The sequence below is a fragment of the Trachurus japonicus genome, chromosome 5 (assembly GCF_045865225.1).
Source record: "Trachurus japonicus isolate A0001 chromosome 5, Traja_1.0".
In the NCBI taxonomy this organism is placed as follows: domain Eukaryota; kingdom Metazoa; phylum Chordata; class Actinopteri; order Carangiformes; family Carangidae; genus Trachurus; species Trachurus japonicus.
Genome location: NC_140911.1, coordinates 3,608,993 through 3,627,926, shown reverse-complemented (window position 1 = coordinate 3,627,926; position 18,934 = coordinate 3,608,993). Strand labels below are relative to the sequence as shown.

At 39.7% G+C, this 18,934-nt stretch overlaps 1 protein-coding gene across 1 annotated transcript; it reads right to left on the bottom strand.

Moving 5' to 3' along the window:
- Positions 1-2,712: 2,712 nt before the first annotated feature.
- Positions 2,713-13,151, bottom strand: cyp27b1 (cytochrome P450, family 27, subfamily B, polypeptide 1). Its single transcript, XM_085775679.1, has 9 exons — positions 12,842-13,151; positions 10,299-10,489; positions 9,069-9,259; positions 7,679-7,879; positions 7,018-7,181; positions 6,178-6,344; positions 5,980-6,061; positions 3,810-4,007; positions 2,713-2,912 (listed from the first exon to the last, which is right to left on the bottom strand). Exons 1-9 carry the CDS (start codon positions 13,118-13,120, stop codon positions 2,799-2,801), a joined length of 1,587 nt encoding a protein of 528 aa, XP_085631805.1. The 5' UTR covers positions 13,121-13,151; the 3' UTR covers positions 2,713-2,798.
- Between the last annotated feature and the right edge of the window lie 5,783 nt (positions 13,152-18,934).

Below are 18,934 nucleotides of genomic sequence, written 5' to 3'. Positions count from 1 at the left end.
TTAGTTTTCTACAGTTTCAGAGTGAAAAAGGGAAACAAAGCAGCAGCCTGCAAAATAATGGGAAACCCAGGAGACTTGAGCTCTCAGATAACTTATAAACATAGTTTAAAATGTAAAGGGAATGTGTCATCTGTAACTTTATGTATTTTGGAGATCATTTCATCTTCCACTTGATGAACCGCTCACAGTAACAGACATTTTGAACATGAGTGGACAAACTTTTGCATGTTCTTCTGTATGTACATGATTCACATATACATGAAAATTTAGTTTTGGTTTCTCTTCCATTCTTTCTCATCAGAGAAGAGCAGCCTTTGGCACAATAACACAGTGGCTCCCTTCCCCCTGTGCCTATATGTCACAACTACTGATGTAAGTAGGCTATACATTTACCAATTAAGACAAATAAATAGTACAATAAATAGTATTTTCTCATTTCAAACCAATTCTCTGTCTCTCTTCTTGCTTTCCAGTGACCTAACTCACCACCACCACCACCACCGTCCATACCAACATAACCTTCAGCATCATAAACGACCACGGGGGCACCTCAGGAAATGTCGTGTTATACTTACAGAGTTATTCCTCCAAACCTCTACAGCTCGGAGCTTCTTTTTCCTTTTCCCTTTTCCCAACAGGAAACTAAACTAAAACTTTTCCAGTGTTAGTTTGTCGTATGATTTTTTTTCTTTTCCCAGTGCCAGTGGAGGTTTTCTCTACCGCCATCTCTTATTTCCATTGTCAAATATTGATTTTAATGCAGTTTTGGGCTTCTCAGTGCGTCCATGTTTAATTTTTTACCCAGAAAAATGAGGCGCTGGTTCATATCAGACATCTACAGATTACAAAATGACTCTGATTTCTGTGTTTGATGTTAAACATTATTGCTCCCCTCTCTCTGCAGGGCAGGTCGGAGTGATGAACGAGTGATTTCCTTTTATTATTGGTCCAAATTATCGACCTGCCGCTCCACGGAGCTTCAACTCGGTCCACATGTCACACAGGAACTTTGATACTCAGCAATCTTGTTTCCTAGAAAGTATTACTGCCTACGTGCCCAGAAACCCCCAAACTAACGACTATTAAGAGAGCGTTTGATGTGTTCGACATAATCTGATGCAGCTGATGGTGTTTAAGGAGATTTGCATGCTTGAGTCGGCAGCGTGTTAACACAAAAGAAACAAGTGTTTTATAATGGATATAAACTGGATTCTCATGTGATAATAATAAGCTGCCTGAATAAAAAAAAATTTAAAAAATCAACAAACAGACCCAGGGCGCAAGTTGAAACCTTTTTAATTTTTGTCGTTTTTAGAGCAATATAGTTTTCAAAATGTGTTAAATTAGAAAATAAATACAAGAAGCTTAGCAAGTTTACAAAAACGGTGGTATATCACTCATAAGTTGATACATAAAAAACAATAAAATAAGACAAATTAAAAGACAATACAAACAGATTTACAGCCTACTTTTAGATTTCAGTGGCATATTCCCACACAGCTGCCATGTTCTTTAAAGAAACCAGTCACTTAAGGGTTTTTTTTTTCCACCATTAGCACCTTATAAAATACACATAGATCATCATATCTACACAACTCTGTCACAGTAGCTTCTGAATAAGAGCCGGAGGTTTTTTTTTTTTTTTTAGAAAACAGTGTCTCCACTCTGAGGCGAATGCTCCTCCTGAATAATTTACATTTCATCATCATCACCGTGTTTATCTGAGACTCAGAAATTCAACACGACGCCTCCTATAATACACAGGAATGACATTTACAGAAACGCTCTTCAGATTAAATGTTTGCACAATCAGGAAACGTTCTGATAACGCAGCACCGTGTGTGTGCAGGAGATCACAGTTTAGAGTCAGAGTCAGGAAGAAGAGGAGGAGGAGGAGGAGGAAGAGTTGGGTGGAGAGAAAACTCTGCTTCAGTTTCTGGCTCACAAAACGAGGATAAAGTGAAAGAGATCAGTCAGTGGCCTCCGTGCAAATAAATAAGTGCTTTGTGGTGACAGTATTTAAAGGGATAGTTCACCCAAAATTCAAATTTCACTCATTATCTACTCCAAATACCTCCATAGTGCTCGTCTGTAATGTCCCTCTCGTATTGAAGCCTCAACATGAGAAATTGTTCCGGAAAAAATTTAATAAGTCTATGTTTTAAGCTTGTTTGTAGCGGAAGCTCCCAGTGTCTCAGTTCACTGCTCTTCCTGGACCGGTGGAACAATTTCTCATGTCGGGGCTTCAATACAAGAGGGACATTACAGACGAGCAGCATGGAGGTATTTGGATGTTTTTTGGTGTGTCTTTTTGGATGAAGAAAAGTGAGCTCCATTCAAAACCATTATATGGACAAATACTGCTGCGCGGAGCCCCGCTGTAACTCAGAGAAGCCACGGAGGACTCTGAAACTTCTCCCAGCCCTTAGTCCACATGAGGGGGAGTAGATAATGAGTGAAATTTGAATTTTGGGTGAACTATCCCTTTAATATGGAGTCACATGGCGCCCGGCGGTGGAAGTCCTCAGTGACGAGCCGCCACTCCTCGTCCTTTTTCCCGTGTGTTCGCTTGTCCTTCGGTTTGTGCAAACGGCGCTTTGGTCTCTGATGCGTCGAAGGTTGAAGGTCGACTCGGACTCGGACGTGATCCTCCTCCTCTTCCTCCTCCTCCTCCTCCTCTTCCTCCTCCTCCTCCTCCTCCTCTTCCTCCTCCTCCTCCCCTCTGGGGCTCAGAGAGAGACGCTCACGTTCACGTTCACATAACCGGCGACGATCAGCTCGGTCGTGGGGTCAGTAGGTCACCGTTCGATAAACTGGAGGTTAATGACATTTTCAGGGACTAGAAGCGTCCGTGTCATGGGCTTCACAGAAACTCCTTCTGGGTCTGGCTTCACGTCAAACTCCACCAGGATCTGACCACGGGCAGAAAGAGAGAGGAAACTGATTTAACACAAGCTCATTGGATAATATAATATACTAATTTAAGTTGCCACCATGTGATAAGTGACTTTCATTGGTTAACCCTTTGATTTACAGGCCGCTAATTACGTGATAATGACAAGAAATAGCCTAGAAATATCAATTAATCGTGTAGTAATGTCAAGAAAAAGCCTAGAAACACCAATTAATCGTGTAGTAATGTCAAGAAAAAGCCTAGAAATAACAATTAATTGCATAGTAATGTTTAGAAATAGCCTAGAAATAATAATTAATTGCATAGAAATGTCAGGAATTAGCCTAGAAATAACAATTAATTGCATAGTAATGTTTAGAAATAGCCTAGAAATAACAATTAATTGCATAGTAATGTCAAGAAATAGCCTAAAAATAACAATTAATTGCATAGTAATGTCAAGAAATAGGCTAGAAACAACAATTAATTGCATAGTAATGTCAAGAAATAGCCAAGAAATAACAATTAATTGGGAAAGGCTAGAATGTTTGCAAATCGTTGCAATTGACTGATATTTCTACGCAATCAATCGTTATTTCTAGGCTATTTCTAGACATTATGATGCAATAATTGTTGTTTCTTGGCTATTTCTTGACATTACTACGCAATTAATTGTTATTTCTTGGCTATTTCTTGACATTACTATGCAATTAATTGTTATTTCTTGGCTATTTCTTGACATTACTACGCAATTAATTGTTATTTCTTGGCTATTTCTTCACATTATCACGTGATTAGCGGCCTGTAAATTAAAGGGTTACCATCATTTCCATCAAATAAAGAAGTTCTTGTCTTTATTTTCACTAAAACTAGTGGCTCAGTCTGGATTAAATCCAACTAAATCCAGTGCACTCACCCTGGCGAGGGCCAGGTAGAGCTCCAGCTCAGCGATGCGACGGCCGATGCAGCTGCGTTTCCCGACGCCGAACGGCACCGAGGCGTACGGGTGATGAGTCTGGTCCTTGTTCAGCCACCGATGAGGAAGGAACTCGTTCGGCTTCGGAAACACAGCCGGATCCCGAGACGTCGCGAAGTGGCACAGAGTGATGAGAGTCTGGGTGGGAAGAAGATGAAATACGATCAACACAACACATCACATGCATTCAGAAAGTACCCATATGCAAATATAATATATGTCCATATATTACATTTTTATATACAAAATAAAGCATCTATGCCAAAATTATACAGACATATATATGTATATGTTTTTTTTTATGTAGGCATCTATTTAATCTAATATATTGTTATAGCTGCAACATCTTATATCATGTGTAAAATCACTAGAATATTCAATACATGTAGATTAAGTAACTTTACTATTGATTTTTGTGTATGTTTTAAACATTTACACAGTTATATCTTCATATAACCAGAGGATTTATATGTGTGATAATAATATAGGTGACATCACTCTGGATAAAGGGACATACCGTATATGTCATATATTATATTTCTGTGTGGGTTCAGACCATGTTGCAGCCTTATGCAAAAATATTAATTATTTATTTGTCAATCTACACTGTTAATGACATGTTAAGAAGATTGTAGAAATGCAACTTTATTAAAAAGGAAAAACTGAAGGACCAATAACATCTGTGGTAAATTCAGTTGATCTGACATGAACGTATACGGACACAGATCTGGAGGAGGATTTGAGCTTTGAGATAGAAATGGACGGATTTGGCACAAGCAGGAAAACTAAAAACTGAACAATAAGAAGAGAGGAGAGAGGATGTTGCTCTCCTCCCTCCACCAGATGTAAACCTCCTTAGTTTAAACCGTTTGGCCTCGAGTTCTTAATTCAGCGTCGACCTGCAGACACGGTTCACTGTTCAACAGCGGTCGGGGTTCAGAGCGAAGTAGAGAATAGAGATCTGTAACGGAGACCTGGTCCAGAGCCCCGAGGAGCTCACACCGGGCCAGAGCTTCCCCCTCCCACAGAACACAATGACCCCGATCGGCTGGGGGACGGAGCTGAACTCTGAGAGCGAGCTGAAACAACGGCCCCCGGCCTGCAGGACAGGACAGACTGAAACTCTCATATGTCTCTGCAGAGACCTGATAATAACGTCCTCGTCCTCCAACCCCACAGACCCTGAGAGGATCAAAATCCCCCGAATCATCCAGGACGCTGTGCACAAAGATGCTTCAGCTGAGCAACTTAGAGAAGTGACGTTTCAGTTTTTCCCTTTTAATAAATCTGTTGACTGTACAAAAAAGGAGAATATCTGCACACCTGGATTAAATCTGAACATATTCAGTATTAAAGCCCCAGTATGTCGGAATTCCCCCCATCTATCGGTGCGGTTGCATATCGTAACATATTCTTGATGTTGATTCACGTGAAATGGGGCAGACGTCAGACAGACAACAGACGCTGCATGTAACAGGATAAACAAGCGTCTATGTAAACAAGTGGTCCGCCAGCACGAGGCAAAACAATACAGGTGTGACAGTATGTTGTCATGGTGATGTGGTATCGTTTTACCGTCTTTCTCTGGTGGAGTAAAATTACATCCGGTTGGTTTGCCGACGGCCGTCTGCCTGACTGCACCTGAATGCAACACCAGTGCCTCCGTCCTTCCTCACACTACACAGTGGTGACAGTTTTAACAGGCCGAGCCGACAGCTCCACTGAGTTTCCGTGGTTACCTACGGTCACGCTGCCACTCAACGTTAAAAATGGCGATGCAACATGGCCGCCTCGGTTCGGTGCGTCGCCCACTTATGTATTTGTAACGACTTGTAACAACTCATTCTAAGGTACGAGAAAGCTTTCATTTGTATGCGGCTGTGATTCCACTTCAGTGAAATATGTATTTATGAAAGACAGATTTGATTTTTGCTAATAAAAAGCCAAATACGTTACATACTGGTGCTTTAAAGATATTGAAACTTGCATCTGATCCAAGTGTGTAGATAGATACTCTCCTTTATTGTACACTTATTTGTGGTTTTCTGGCACCTTGGCACACGCTGGTTGTGATTTACTTCAAATGTTCAGTGTCTGAACGCACACTTACATTTTTGGGGATGAGGTATCCTCCGACCTGAATGTCTTTGTCTGTGATCACTCTCGCATTTGCAGGAATAACCGGGTATAACCTGAAAAGTGAAAGAAAAGAAAGCGTGATTGATCCTGTGCTTCGGATGTTACAAGGTGTTTGACAGTAAAAAAAACACAAAACAACTGATGTTATTATGTTATATCTGTATTCTACCTGAGCACTTCTTTGACTGTGGCTTTCAGCAGAGGCATGCGAGCCACGTCTGCAGCCTCGGGGATCCTCCGACCGTCCAGAACCGCCAGCACCTCGTCCCGGAGCGCCGCCTGGACCTCCGGGTGCCGGGACAGCTCGTACAGGGACCAGGACATGGTGCTGGAGATCTGAGGAGTCACAGACACAACGTTTAAACAATCAATCAATCAATCAATCAAATTTTATTTACATAGCACCTTTCAAAGCAAATAGATGCCGTTCAAAGTGCTTTACATTTTGACTGAACAAATATATATATAGGAGGTAAAACAAGAAAAGCAAGGAGACAAAGCTGCAGACACAGAAACCAGCCAAGAAGAAGAAGAAGAAGAGGAGGAGGAGGAGCACTGCAAAAACTCAAACTCTTACCAAGAACATTTGTCTTATTTCTAGTCAAAACAAATCTCATTCTACTTAAAATAAGACTCATCACATCAAATGCAGCTTATTTTTAGACACTTTTTATTTATTTCAAGTCTATTTTCACTTGAAATAAGTAGAAAATATCTGACAGTGGAGCAAGTTTTTCTTTCTTATTACAAGCACAAAAAATTTGATTTTTCTACTTTTCTACTTATTTGATTTTTCTACTTATTTCAAGTGAAAATTAGTTTGAAACAAGTGAAAATTATCTAAAAATGAGATTGTTTTTTAGGTGACGAGTCTTATTTTAAGTGGAAAGAGGTTAGTATTGAGTAGAAATGAGACATTTTGACAAGAAATAAGACAAATATTGTTGGAAAGATTTTGAGTTTTTGCAGTGAGGAGGAGGGATGGAGAAAGAGAAGAGGTGGTGGTTACCGTGTCGACGCCTGCGAGCAGCAGCTCGGTGACGTTGCTGTAAACCGTCTTCATGGGCAGACCCGTCTGGGACAGGAAATAGGTGAGGTAACGACCCTCCACCTTCTCTCCACGAGCGATTTTCTCTGCTTCGGCCGTGAGGCGCTGGTCGATGTGACCTTTAGCTGCAAGCACAGACATTATACAGCATTAATAATAATAATATTAATAATGCACAGTAAAGATAACACAACTTTTAAGGCAGATTAAAGCCACAACTTCATCATCGATTCGTGACTGACGCTCAAGATCTAAACTCAAACATTGGTTGAGGGTTTGCGTGAGGGTTAAGGCCTTTAATCTCCTGATTATTTCTTTTAAAAACATGGTTAATTCAGATCCGGATAAAGTCTTAACGTCCTGTAAGAACCAGTCGTGCAGCAGCCAATGGGAAGCTGAGAAGGAGGGAATTTAATTACATGAAGTGTGCAAAGACGACAACTGTGCTCAATCCGCCATGTTTGTTTGTTTTGGGTTTGTAATCTTTACTATCGACCGAGGCTTCTGTGTTTTATCAGTTTGACCGATTTCACAGCAGTTTTTTTTCTTCTTTTACAACACAAAACGAATCATTAGTTGTTATTGATTGTAAGTTTCCTTTAAACCGAAGCAGGAGACCCACCGAAGTCAAACATGTAGTCCCAGCACTGACAGAAGACGCTCCAGGGTTTGGGGAACAGCTGGTGCATCCAGCTCGGCATCGCCATCGTCAGCAGCGTCATCACAAACATGGTGTTGATGGACTGGATGAAACGCTCCGTCTCCTCGGGAACCACCGGGTCCAGGCAGCCGATCCGGGACTCGAACAGCACGGAGGAAATACCTGTCGGAAAAAAAAAGAGACAGGAAAAAAGAGAGAGAGAAAATGATGAGTTAATAAACGAGGAGGTGAGAAAGACGGAAATAAACTCCAGAAACCACATCTTAGAGTTGATTCAAGTCGTCACCTGCTCCGTCATAATAACAGAGCACAGATATAAACACGATGCTTAAATACAGCAACACATCATCAGACGTGATTACACCCGTTCATTTCACACTACAACATTCACTCAGTGACTAAAAAAGCAACAGGCTGAAGCCCCGGGGCGTTTTTTTAAATCTATTTTATACAATCCATAAAATAAAATAACCCAGAATATCAGCAGTGCAAAAGAAAGAATATGAACTCTATCTTTATTTTACATCGGTTCTCATCCTTTTAAATGATAATTTCCTTCTCTTAGTTTAAATAATTGTAGAAAACAAACAGAGAAGCTGTTATTTCTAACTGGAAAAAGTATTTTTACTCTGTTTAAATGCACAATATCAAAGAGTTTTAATGTGCAGGACCCGATAAATACATGCAAAATATCTCAGGTGAGTTGATCCTGAATTGTTTGGTTCTTTCAGAGTAGAAAAGAGTAGAAGGTTGAAATATTTAGTTTCTTTCTTGTGCATCTCAGTCTTTTTCTTGGCTCAGTTTTTGTTCAACAACACAGAACCGGTGTCTGGGGGAAATCTCTGTGAATGGATGGAGATCTCTTTTCCTGACTGAGTCTCAGAGTACGGTTATTATATATATATATATATACATATTTTATACATATTTAGTCAAATCCTGATCTGTGTCGGCCGTTCCTCAGTTTTCTTTCTGTCTCATGACGAGAAACTCGATCGCAAATATCTGTAAAGTTCTGCCTCTTAAATCACATTTGGAAAATCCTGCACAAAGGAGAGTAACAGTAAAGTACATTAACTTATGTTTATATGTATTATGTATAGAGTATATATATATATTTATATAAATAGAGAGAGGTGAAGGTTAGCTGCTGTAGTTTTAAGGTGGAAAGTTGAAGTCATCGCGCTGTGACGGGCGTTTGTGTTTAAAATGTCACTGACATTACGTTATGCTGTGTTGTACACGCGTCTGGCACTGATTACCAGCGTTTACACGGAGCCCAGCGAGTCGTGACGCGACGCTGACTCTGACTCTGACTGTGACTGTGACTGTGACTCTGACTGTGACTCACCCTCGAGGCCGAAGCGGTAGAACTCGCTGGCGATGTCGCTGACGAGGCCTTGAGGCCGGCGGCTGAGGCGGAGCTTGGCGATGAGGTCACTGACCACGCTGTTGAGGGTTTTGTCGTACGCCTCCACCGCCTTCGGACGCAGCATGTTCTTCCCCAGGAGACTCCTCACCGCCTGCCACTCCTCGCCCTCACTGCAAACACACACACACACACACAGAGTCAGATGCTTTGATTCAGATTCTGATTCTTTATTTGTCATTCTACATTAAAAACACAGAGAACTGTCTGTGCAAATTCTCGTTGGTCCAGGTCAAAGGCTTCTCCAGACAACTGGACTTAGTTTTTTGTCTCTGAAGACGTTTCTCCTCCAGTTTAGTCCACACCATCAAGTTAGTCTAGTCCACACGAACTGATGAAACCACTTGGATCAGGTGCAGAAATGTCTTCAGAGACAAAACACTAAGTCCAGTTGACTTGATACAATCGTCTAGAGAAAACACGGAGAATGAAAAGTGTCTCAGGACCAGTGAACGGTGGCCGACAAGGCCCAAATGCTGCAAACACAGGAAGGATGCAAAACCAAAAACACACAAACACATAAAACAAATGCAACAGAAGAACTTTTTCTTTTTGGTATTTGCAGCATTTGTTTGTGGGTTTGCAAGTTTTTGCTTCTGCATCGTTTGTGATTGCAGTGTTTCTCTGTTGCAGCGTTCTTCTGTTGCATTTGTTTTATGTGTTTCTGGTTTTTCATCATTCCTGTGTTTGCAGTGTTTAGCCGTTTGCAGCGTGTTTGCCCTTGTCGGGATAAAAAATATCAAAAGAAGACAATAAATAACATAAGAACCTAAGAACCAATATTAGAAACTAAAAACCTATATAATAAATAAATAAAACATATTCTGTCTTGCATTCTTCTGTTACTTGTTTTGTTTTGTTTTGTTTTTCTCTTCCCTTGTCTATTTTATTGTTTGGAGCAGCTGACAGATGAGATTAATAAAGTATCTATCTATCTATCTATCTATCTATCTATCTATCTATCTATCTATCTATCTATCTATCTATCTATCTATCTATCTATCTATCTATCTATCTATCTATTTGCACATGCTTTCTGCAAAACTGATTTATGACCATGCATGTGAAATGATGTCGTTGTGAGAGACAGCGATGGGAAACTGAAGCAACAACAACAACAGCAACAACAGCATCAACAGCATCTACACTCACGAGGTGAGCAGGCCGTAGTGGTGTCCTCGCAGCTTCCTGTAGTCCTTCCAGGAGGACAGGTCCGAGCGCATGGGGTGCTGTCCCTCCTGCCGCAGCACCTGCTCGATGAGCGCCGGCTCGGCCACGTGCACCGTGAGGATGGGGCCGAAGCTGGCCTTCCACATGGGGCCGTAGCGCTGAGCCCCCTCCAGCTGGAGACGGAGACAGAGACAGAGACAGAGATTTGTTGTTGAATATTGAAATATGTAATACTGTATATATATATTTGTTATATTGAAATGTATTTGTAAATAGTTTGTACAATACTTTGGCAATAACAAATTCTTGTTCATGCCAGTAAAGCTAATTGAATTGAATAGACAGAGACAGAGAGAGGATCGTATTACTGTAAAAAGGCGTTGTTCTTTTTCCTATGGAACACATCAGTGCCTCATTAAAGGGCAATGATGACTTGTTTTATAGTGTCTGGCAACCTTTCCTTGAATTATCTTCCTGGTGACCATATTTTGCCTTCATCAGTAAGTCATAGAACACTTTCATTTCCGTTCTCTTCTCCTTTTTCCCAATATAGTCCCCATGTCAATTTTTGTATGTTGTATGATGTGCAATTCATGTATGTGAATTATAGTGTATTTCTGTTTTGCAGTTTGGCTGTGTCTGTGCTGTATGGTTTGTTGTTTGTTTTTGTGAAATCAATAAAATATATTACAAAAAAGAAAAGAAAAAAAAGGCGTTGTTCAAGCGGACTGGCATCGTCTCAGACTTTGCTCTCCAAGACGAAGTCGCCTGCAGCTTCCTTCTCTAAACTAAACCACTAATCTCATCTGCTTTGATCGGCCGAATGAGTCTAGATCTGATCGGTCGACTGTTTGGTGTTGACAGGTGAGTTTTTAAGGAAACCTGCAGCAGCAGCACAGACAGACTGGTGATGAAGCAAAGAGGAAGAGATCTGGATCAGTGGGTGGAGACACAGCAGACTAATCCAGATGTTTCCACTCAGGAGCTGCTGTGTAATGAACATCTGTCTGCTCTGCTCAGCTGACTTCACTTCAGTATCAACGTTTTTAGTGTTTGACACCTGCAAATCAACACGCAGGAAACTTAAAAATGGTGTGAATGATGAGATCTGGTTTCTGCAGACACCAGATCTCATCCCAACTATCTTCACCTTCACCTGATGAGGGTAAATGTTCGTCTCTCCATCAGAGTCCAGAGACTCGATCAATCACAAAGTCAAGGTGCATCTAACTCACCGCTGCTTTACTGATCTCTCTTCACGTTACTCAAGTTTTTTATCCTTTGATTTGTTTGATCTGTATCTGTTTTATTTGTATTGTTTGTATCTTTCATCTATCTATATAGATATATATCTTTCTTCCTCTGTAATGCACCACTGTGGTTTATAAATAAAGTTGGTAGTCCTGTGGCTGTGGTTACTGAGACACTTTGTTGTTTTTTTTCTTTCATTTTATCACATTTTTCTGTATTTTAAACATCATTATCAGTGAATCCAAAGTTATTAAGTCTTTTGCTTGTCACTGATTTTCACATTTGAGATTTCTTTGTCCCAGCATCAGATCCAGTCTAAGCCTAGAGAAGCCACATAGATCATGGTGCAACATAAGAAACCTGCAAAGGAGACATTTTGTTCCTAAACTGCAAACTTGCAGGAAAATCTGCCTGGGAGTTTTTTTTTTAAAGGAGAACATGAAAAATATTCCTAGAAACATCTTGTCCTCCTGTGCATCAGTCTTTTTTTTCTACTATGACTCTTTTTTCTTTTTTCTTTATAAAGCAGGTTACTGTGTCAGCTACACTGCAAAAACTCAAAATCTTAGCAAGAATATTTGTCTTATTTCTAGTCAAAATGTCATTTCTAGTCAAAACTAATCTCATTATATTTAAAATGATACTCATCACAGTAAAAAGTAGCTTGTTTTTAGACACTTTGTACTTCTTTCAAGCATATTTTCATTTCGAAATCATCTGATAGCTGGCACACACAGTTATCCAGAAGCTTATTACTGGATGTTTCTGTCTGTTTTGCATCTCCACTTCACATTTTAACTGCTTGCACTGAAAAAAACTCAAAATCTTACCAAGAATATTTGTCTTATTTCTAACTAAAATGTCATTTCTAGTCAAAACAAATCTCATTCTACCTAAAATAAGTATATTTATACATATACATACATAGTTATACATAAAAAGTAGCTTGTTTTTAGACACTTTTTACTTATTTCAAGTCTATTTTCACTTGAAATAAGTAGAAAAATCTGATAGTGGAGCAAGTTTTTCTATACAAGCACAAAAAACTTTCACTGGCAGATTCTTCTACTTATTTCAAGTGAAAATTAGTTTGAAACAAGTGAAAATGATCTAAAAACAAGTTAATTTTTAGGTGATGAGTCTTATTTAAAGTGAAAAAAAGAGATTAGTTTTGACTAGAAATGAGACATTTTGACAAGAAATATTCTTGGAAAGATTTTTTTGCAGAGAGTTTTTGCAGTGTAGCAGTAAGAAGAACTTCTCCTCCTCCCTACCTGTAGCTCGTGTAGCCGTGACAGCCCCCGTCTGGCGAACAGGTCCCAGGCGAAGCTGGCGACCGACGGTCCGGGCATCTGCTCCAGCGTCTTCACCGCCGCCACCACCTGCTGCTGCTGTTCGATTCCCTCCGGGGCCGTTGCTGCTGCAGCCGCCGCCGCCGCTGCTGCAGCCGGACCCTCAGTCCAGCGGTCCAGCCACTTGGCCAGAGGGGGGAAGAAGCCGCTGCGGCCGGACACTCTGAGAGCTTGTTGCAGCATCTTCCTCACAACGATCATGGAGCTGCTGCAGCGCAACGGAGCCTCTATTTATGAGGAGGAGAGACAGAGACCGGCTGGAGGTGGAGGGAGGAGGAGGAGGGGGGGGGGGCTCGAACCTGCGGAGATAAGGAAAAAGAAAAAAAAAGAAAGAAAGGAAAGAAAGGAAGAAAGAAAAAAAAAAGCTGGAACTTTTTTTCTTCCTGGGGGAATCCACCCGGCGCTGCCTGCATGGTGGCTCCGCCCGGATGAGACTGTGGAGGCGTGGAGCGGCTGGTGGGAGGAAGGTGTGTCCAATCACAGCGCAGAGCTCAGACCATCCCAGGGCAATGCAGCGGCGCACGTGGAGCTCCCATGGATAAATAATACATGACATGACCCCCCCCCCCCCTCCTCCTCCTCCTCCTCCTCCCTCCCTCCAGTTACTGTCCAGGCTGCTTATCTCTGTGCAGCACTTTGCTCTCTGATGATCGTGCAGCTCTGACTGACTGACTGACTGATTGCACTTGTGGATCCGTTTGTGATCTTCGAGGCCAAAATGGTAGCCTATTATAGATCCTTGATTCAGCTTATTTAACCTGCACTGCAAAAAAAATCTAAATCTTACCAAGTCAAAATGTCATTTCTAGTCAAAATAAATCTAATTATATACATAAAATAAGACTCATCACATTTTAAAAAGTAGCTTGTTTTTAGACGCTTTTTTTTTTTTTTCAAGCAAATTTTCCAAAGTAAGTAGAAAAAGTAGAAGAATCTGACAGTGGAGCAAGTTTTTCTTCCTTATTACAAGCACAAAAACTTCCTTTCACTGGCAGATTTTTCTACTTATTTCAAATGAAAATTAGTTTGAAACAAGTGAAAATGATCTAAAAACAAGTTAATTTTTAAGGTGATGAGTCTTATTTTAAGTGGAAAGAGATTAGTTTTGACTAGAAATGAGACAAATATTCTTGGAAAGATTTTGAGTTTTTGCAGTGTGTGTGTGTGTGTGTGTGTGTGTGTGTGTGTGTGTGTGTGTGTGTGTGTGTGTGTGTGTGTGTGTGTGTGGGTGTGTGTGTGTGAGAGAGAGAGAGAGAGAGAGAGAGAGAGAGAGAGAGAGAGAGAGGGCTGCAGGTCAGTTCCACCTTAAAAGAAAAAACAGCAGAGAGTTGATCCACTAATAAGAGCCACTAATTATTACAGAAGAACAAAAACAATGCAACATTATTATATTCTTATTATAAGTCTGAACAACCTGTGTGTTTTTTTCTGCTGCTGCTGCTTCTGCTGCTTTTTTTACGCAGCTTTAGACTAAATCTTCTGCTGACTTGGTGGCTTTTCCCAGCAACAGAGAGAGAGAGAAAGAACGAGAGAATGAGAGAGAAAGAGAGAAAGAGAAAATCCTGACCTGATTTCAGTCGAACTGGAACTCGTCCAAATGCAGCATGTGTGCGGAGGACTGTGAAGTAACAAACCCCCCACCCTGCACCCTGAGGGGGGGTGTAGTACTCAGAATCTGCTTTGACACTTGATCCCACATTTCGAATGCTCCAACTAACCAGAAACGTGGAGATCAGCCCCGTTTCACAGAAACACAGGAAGGATTGAGAGAGAGAGAGTGACTGCTGACTGGTCGATCCATCCAGCCTCAGCTGTGAAATAATGAGGAGTGGGTTACATCTCACACTGTATTTTTCACATGCACTTTCATATTTATTGCTCATACAGTATGAACACTCGCTGCATGTTATGAAACCACTGCTGGTGGTGCAGATATACTGTACTGTACTGTGTATGTAGGCCGAATTTTAATGAATACACTTTTTTTTTGTAAGGATGAAGGATCAGAGAGAGAAATCTGATCAAAGTGACTCAGATTCCTGTAAATACTATACAAAGAAAACAGCTTCAAATAGACATTAAAATGAATGTTTTTTAGAAAGATATGAATTGGAAAAGAGACGAGAAGATGTTGAGTTTATGTTGGATTCAAGGTTTTCATGATGAAGGGTTTAAAGGTAGAGTCTGTAGAGTTTAAAAAACTAAAATAAAGATTTACACAACAGAAATCCTGCTTGGACTCATGACTGTAAATAACATTGAATTAGTAAATACTGTACTAGTCATGTGTTTTATTTGTCGCAGTGGGTTTAGCCTGTATTACATAGACCAGTGGTTCTCAAAGTGAGGTCCGGGGACCCCCAGGGGTCCTTGAGAGGGTTCATGGGGGACCCCAACTTTTTCTAGAATATTTAATCTTTTTTTTTTTGTTTTTTTGAGAAATTATTATTATTATTATTTTTTGGGAGAAATTCTACCACAATTTCTAGAATTTTTTTAAAGCTTTTTTTTTTTTTTTTTTTAGAAATTTCACCACTTTTTTCTAGAATTTTTTTTTATATAGATCTTACCAGTTTTTTTTTCTAGATTTTTTTTTATTTTTTACTTTTTTTTCCTGAAAATTGTTGACTACTTTTTTCTAGAAATATTTTAACGTTTTAACCACTTTTTTTTTACCCAAAAATTCCCTCAAATCAACATACATTGACTAAAAAAAGTAATGTTCTTCAGTCTCAGAACAAATATTTGTGTATTTCTGGTGTTTGCTTCAAAATTCAAAAATCATTTGAGAAATTATTATTATTATTTTTTTTTATAGAAATTTTTCCATTATTTCTAGAATTTCTTTAAAACGTTTTTTGGGAGAAATTTTTACCCTTTTTGTCTAGAAATGTTTTATCTTTTTTTTTTCCTGAAAATTGTTGATTACTTTTTTCTAGAAATATTTTAACGTTTTAAGCACTTTTTTTTTTTCCAGAAATTCTTCTACAATATTTTCAAAAATTCACACCACTGGCCCTAAAATGAACGTACATTGACTAAAAAAAAGTAATGTTCTTCAGTCTCAGAACAAATATTTGTATATTTCTGGTGTTTGCTTCAAAATTTTGTCCAATGGGGGTCTGGGGTCTAATTTGTGTCAATTTCGGGGTCCTTGATGTAAAAAAGTTTGAGATCCACTGACATAGACTATAGTTCGATAGCTTTGTTGTAGTGGGTATAGTGAAATATTAATGCATTTTCAGTGAGTATACTGAGTACTGTATACATGAGTATCACTCAGACTACACCACTGTACTGTACTGTACTGTAGTACTATAGTAGACTGTTTATGGTTCACAACATCAGCATAATTCAAGATATTTAACAACAATTACAGATGACTGATTGTTGTTGTTTTTTACTATTTATATCACCATACAGAAGATTTATTATCTATAATAACACCTAAGATATTTCACAGAATTAGATTAATAATGATAATAATAAGTTGTATCATCACTGACTGGAACAGATGGATTTATATGGAACTTAATGATAATGTGTGTGATTCCTCTGAACGATATGATTAATGATAATAATAATGACCCTACAATCTATAAAACCAAACGCCATTATTATAATTAACGTTTAAATTGAACGTTACTTATGATGCCAATAAATCAGCCCAGATGTTACGACTCCATAGGTTTCTATACAGATGTTTGCAGCCTGAGGGTGAAGCTCACGGTTTATCCTGTCACACTAATGACAGATGAGCTCATCTTATATTTTCTGTCTCCTGATGATGATGATGATAATGATGATGTGCAGTGTTTTATTATTTATTTTTATGCTCGAGTGTCATTAAATTTCCTGCAGTGTCACCATGACATCACATGTCCTGTCAAATTCGCTGCGAGGTCAGAAGGTCGACTTGACGTTATTTTTCTTTTCTTTCTTTCTTTTTTTTAGCAGTTAGCAGGTGTCATAGGATCTGGTGCAGAAACACTAACTCCTTGTGTTCTGGTGTTTATTTTCTGGGCTGATTTCAAGAAAAGGTCAACGTTCAGAATGCATGATTTATTTTGACTCCGGGCAAAAACTTGAACCAGACTTGTTCATTTCTTCTGGGCTGGTTTTGCTGCTGTTTACATGGATCTACTGGTGTTAACATACTATACAGCAGGGGAAAACTGAAGGAAATATAGTATTTCTAATGGGGCCGTTGACATGAAACTCTCACCAGATGTTGGCAACAACCACAGTAAAGAAATCAGAACATAAATGTCCATAATAAATGAAGTTTTAGGTAATAAAGTGAATACGTATTGAAGATTTGAAGAAGAAAGTGAGGAGGAGCAGAAAGGAATGAAAGAGAAGAAAGCAGCAGGAATGTGTCAGAGTTTAGAAAGCAATCCTGTGATCATCATCATCATCATCATGGGTCAAAGCAAAGAGCTTCACAACCTCATGTTGATAAAAACAACCCAAATCCTGTTCAATCCTAACTTTGTTTACATTAAATATGGTTTAGATTTTAGATCAAATCTTCTTTTCTTTGTAGCTGAGGAGGAATAATGTAAATATCAAGACACATGGTGATTATGAGCAGGGGCGTAGCACCAAATTCTGGGCCCTGTAATGCACTCGTAATGTCAGTGGGCCCCTATCTCTATCCATGCCAGTGCACAAAGCACAGAGTTGTTTTTGAGGTAAATTTATACAAAGCCGCCAAAGCGTGTTTCCGTAGGGGGCAGTTTTTCGGCAAGCACTCTCTTTTTGGCACTATAATGGCTTTGCATTTACCTTGAAAACAACTCGTAACGTTCTGTTATTATCTCATATCATATTTCCGCCGATCCAAAAACAGCTTGCACCGACAACTGAAGGTAACAAATCTACTCCTAAAACTATAGGGATTATGGCATTGGGCCAATTTGCCAAAATGTAATTAAAAAAAGGTAATTATGATGAGATTCTGCTATACTGTAGTATTCAGTTTATTATTTGTTTAGTTTAGGTGTTTTCCTGTTTGGTATTTGTGTTTTTATCTCATTTAGGCCACCAGATACATATGTAGGGCTGCTTTTTGCTCCTTTTTGGTCAAATAAACCACCTTTTTTTATTGAAACTGGGCTTTTCATTGGACATTATGTTTTTCAGCAGTGCAGCCCTTTGATTTTTTTATGATTTGATGATGTTTGATTTGAAACTTTGGATTGTTTGACAGACGGCTACTACAGACACATCACAATCTGAGGTTTGGTTTTGCAAGCTGCTCACGTAACAAAAGAATGAATGAGAAAAAAAGACGGTTACATAACGAAGATAGAGTTGTGCGATCGCAGGATGGAACGTGAAATCGATGCAGACGTTTGATAAACGCGGCTGCAGCTGCATTGAGCAATAAAAACCCTTCCTCTTTGAATAAGAGTGTTTCTCTCTTATTGAGGAAAGCGGCGTTTCCACTTCCAGCCCCGTAGGTTCAATACATCTGACCTCACTCTGCTCCTCTGACCTGCTGCACATGTGATGCAGACTTCAGATCTCCAACGATGACGCTCGGCAACGATCATGAACGTGCAGCGCGGAGCAAAGATCAAGCTCAGTGTGTCAGGGGAAGCCGTCCATATGCACGAGACACGAGACGACACGAGACACGAGACGAGAAAACGAGACTTCCTGGGTGGAAGAAGCTGAGTCAGTGGTCAGCAGAGACAGATAAACACTGACCTCTGAAATTTACATGAACACATAAACAGCCTGTAACCACGGTGACCTTGTTTTAACATTTATCTTCTTTACTGCAAACAAACCAAACCTAAGATTTCTTCTGTTTGTCTTTTTTTTCTCGGTCTGCTGATAAGACGTGTGCTTGACACTGCAAAGAACAAACAAACACACTCTCACTCACTCACTCACACTTCTTTGATTTTTTTTTTTGCTTACCTAAGGAACGTGCACAGATCTTCACAGGTTTCCCTTTTTTTGTTGTTGTTGTTGCTCAGATAGTAGTAAATCTTTACTGTCCCT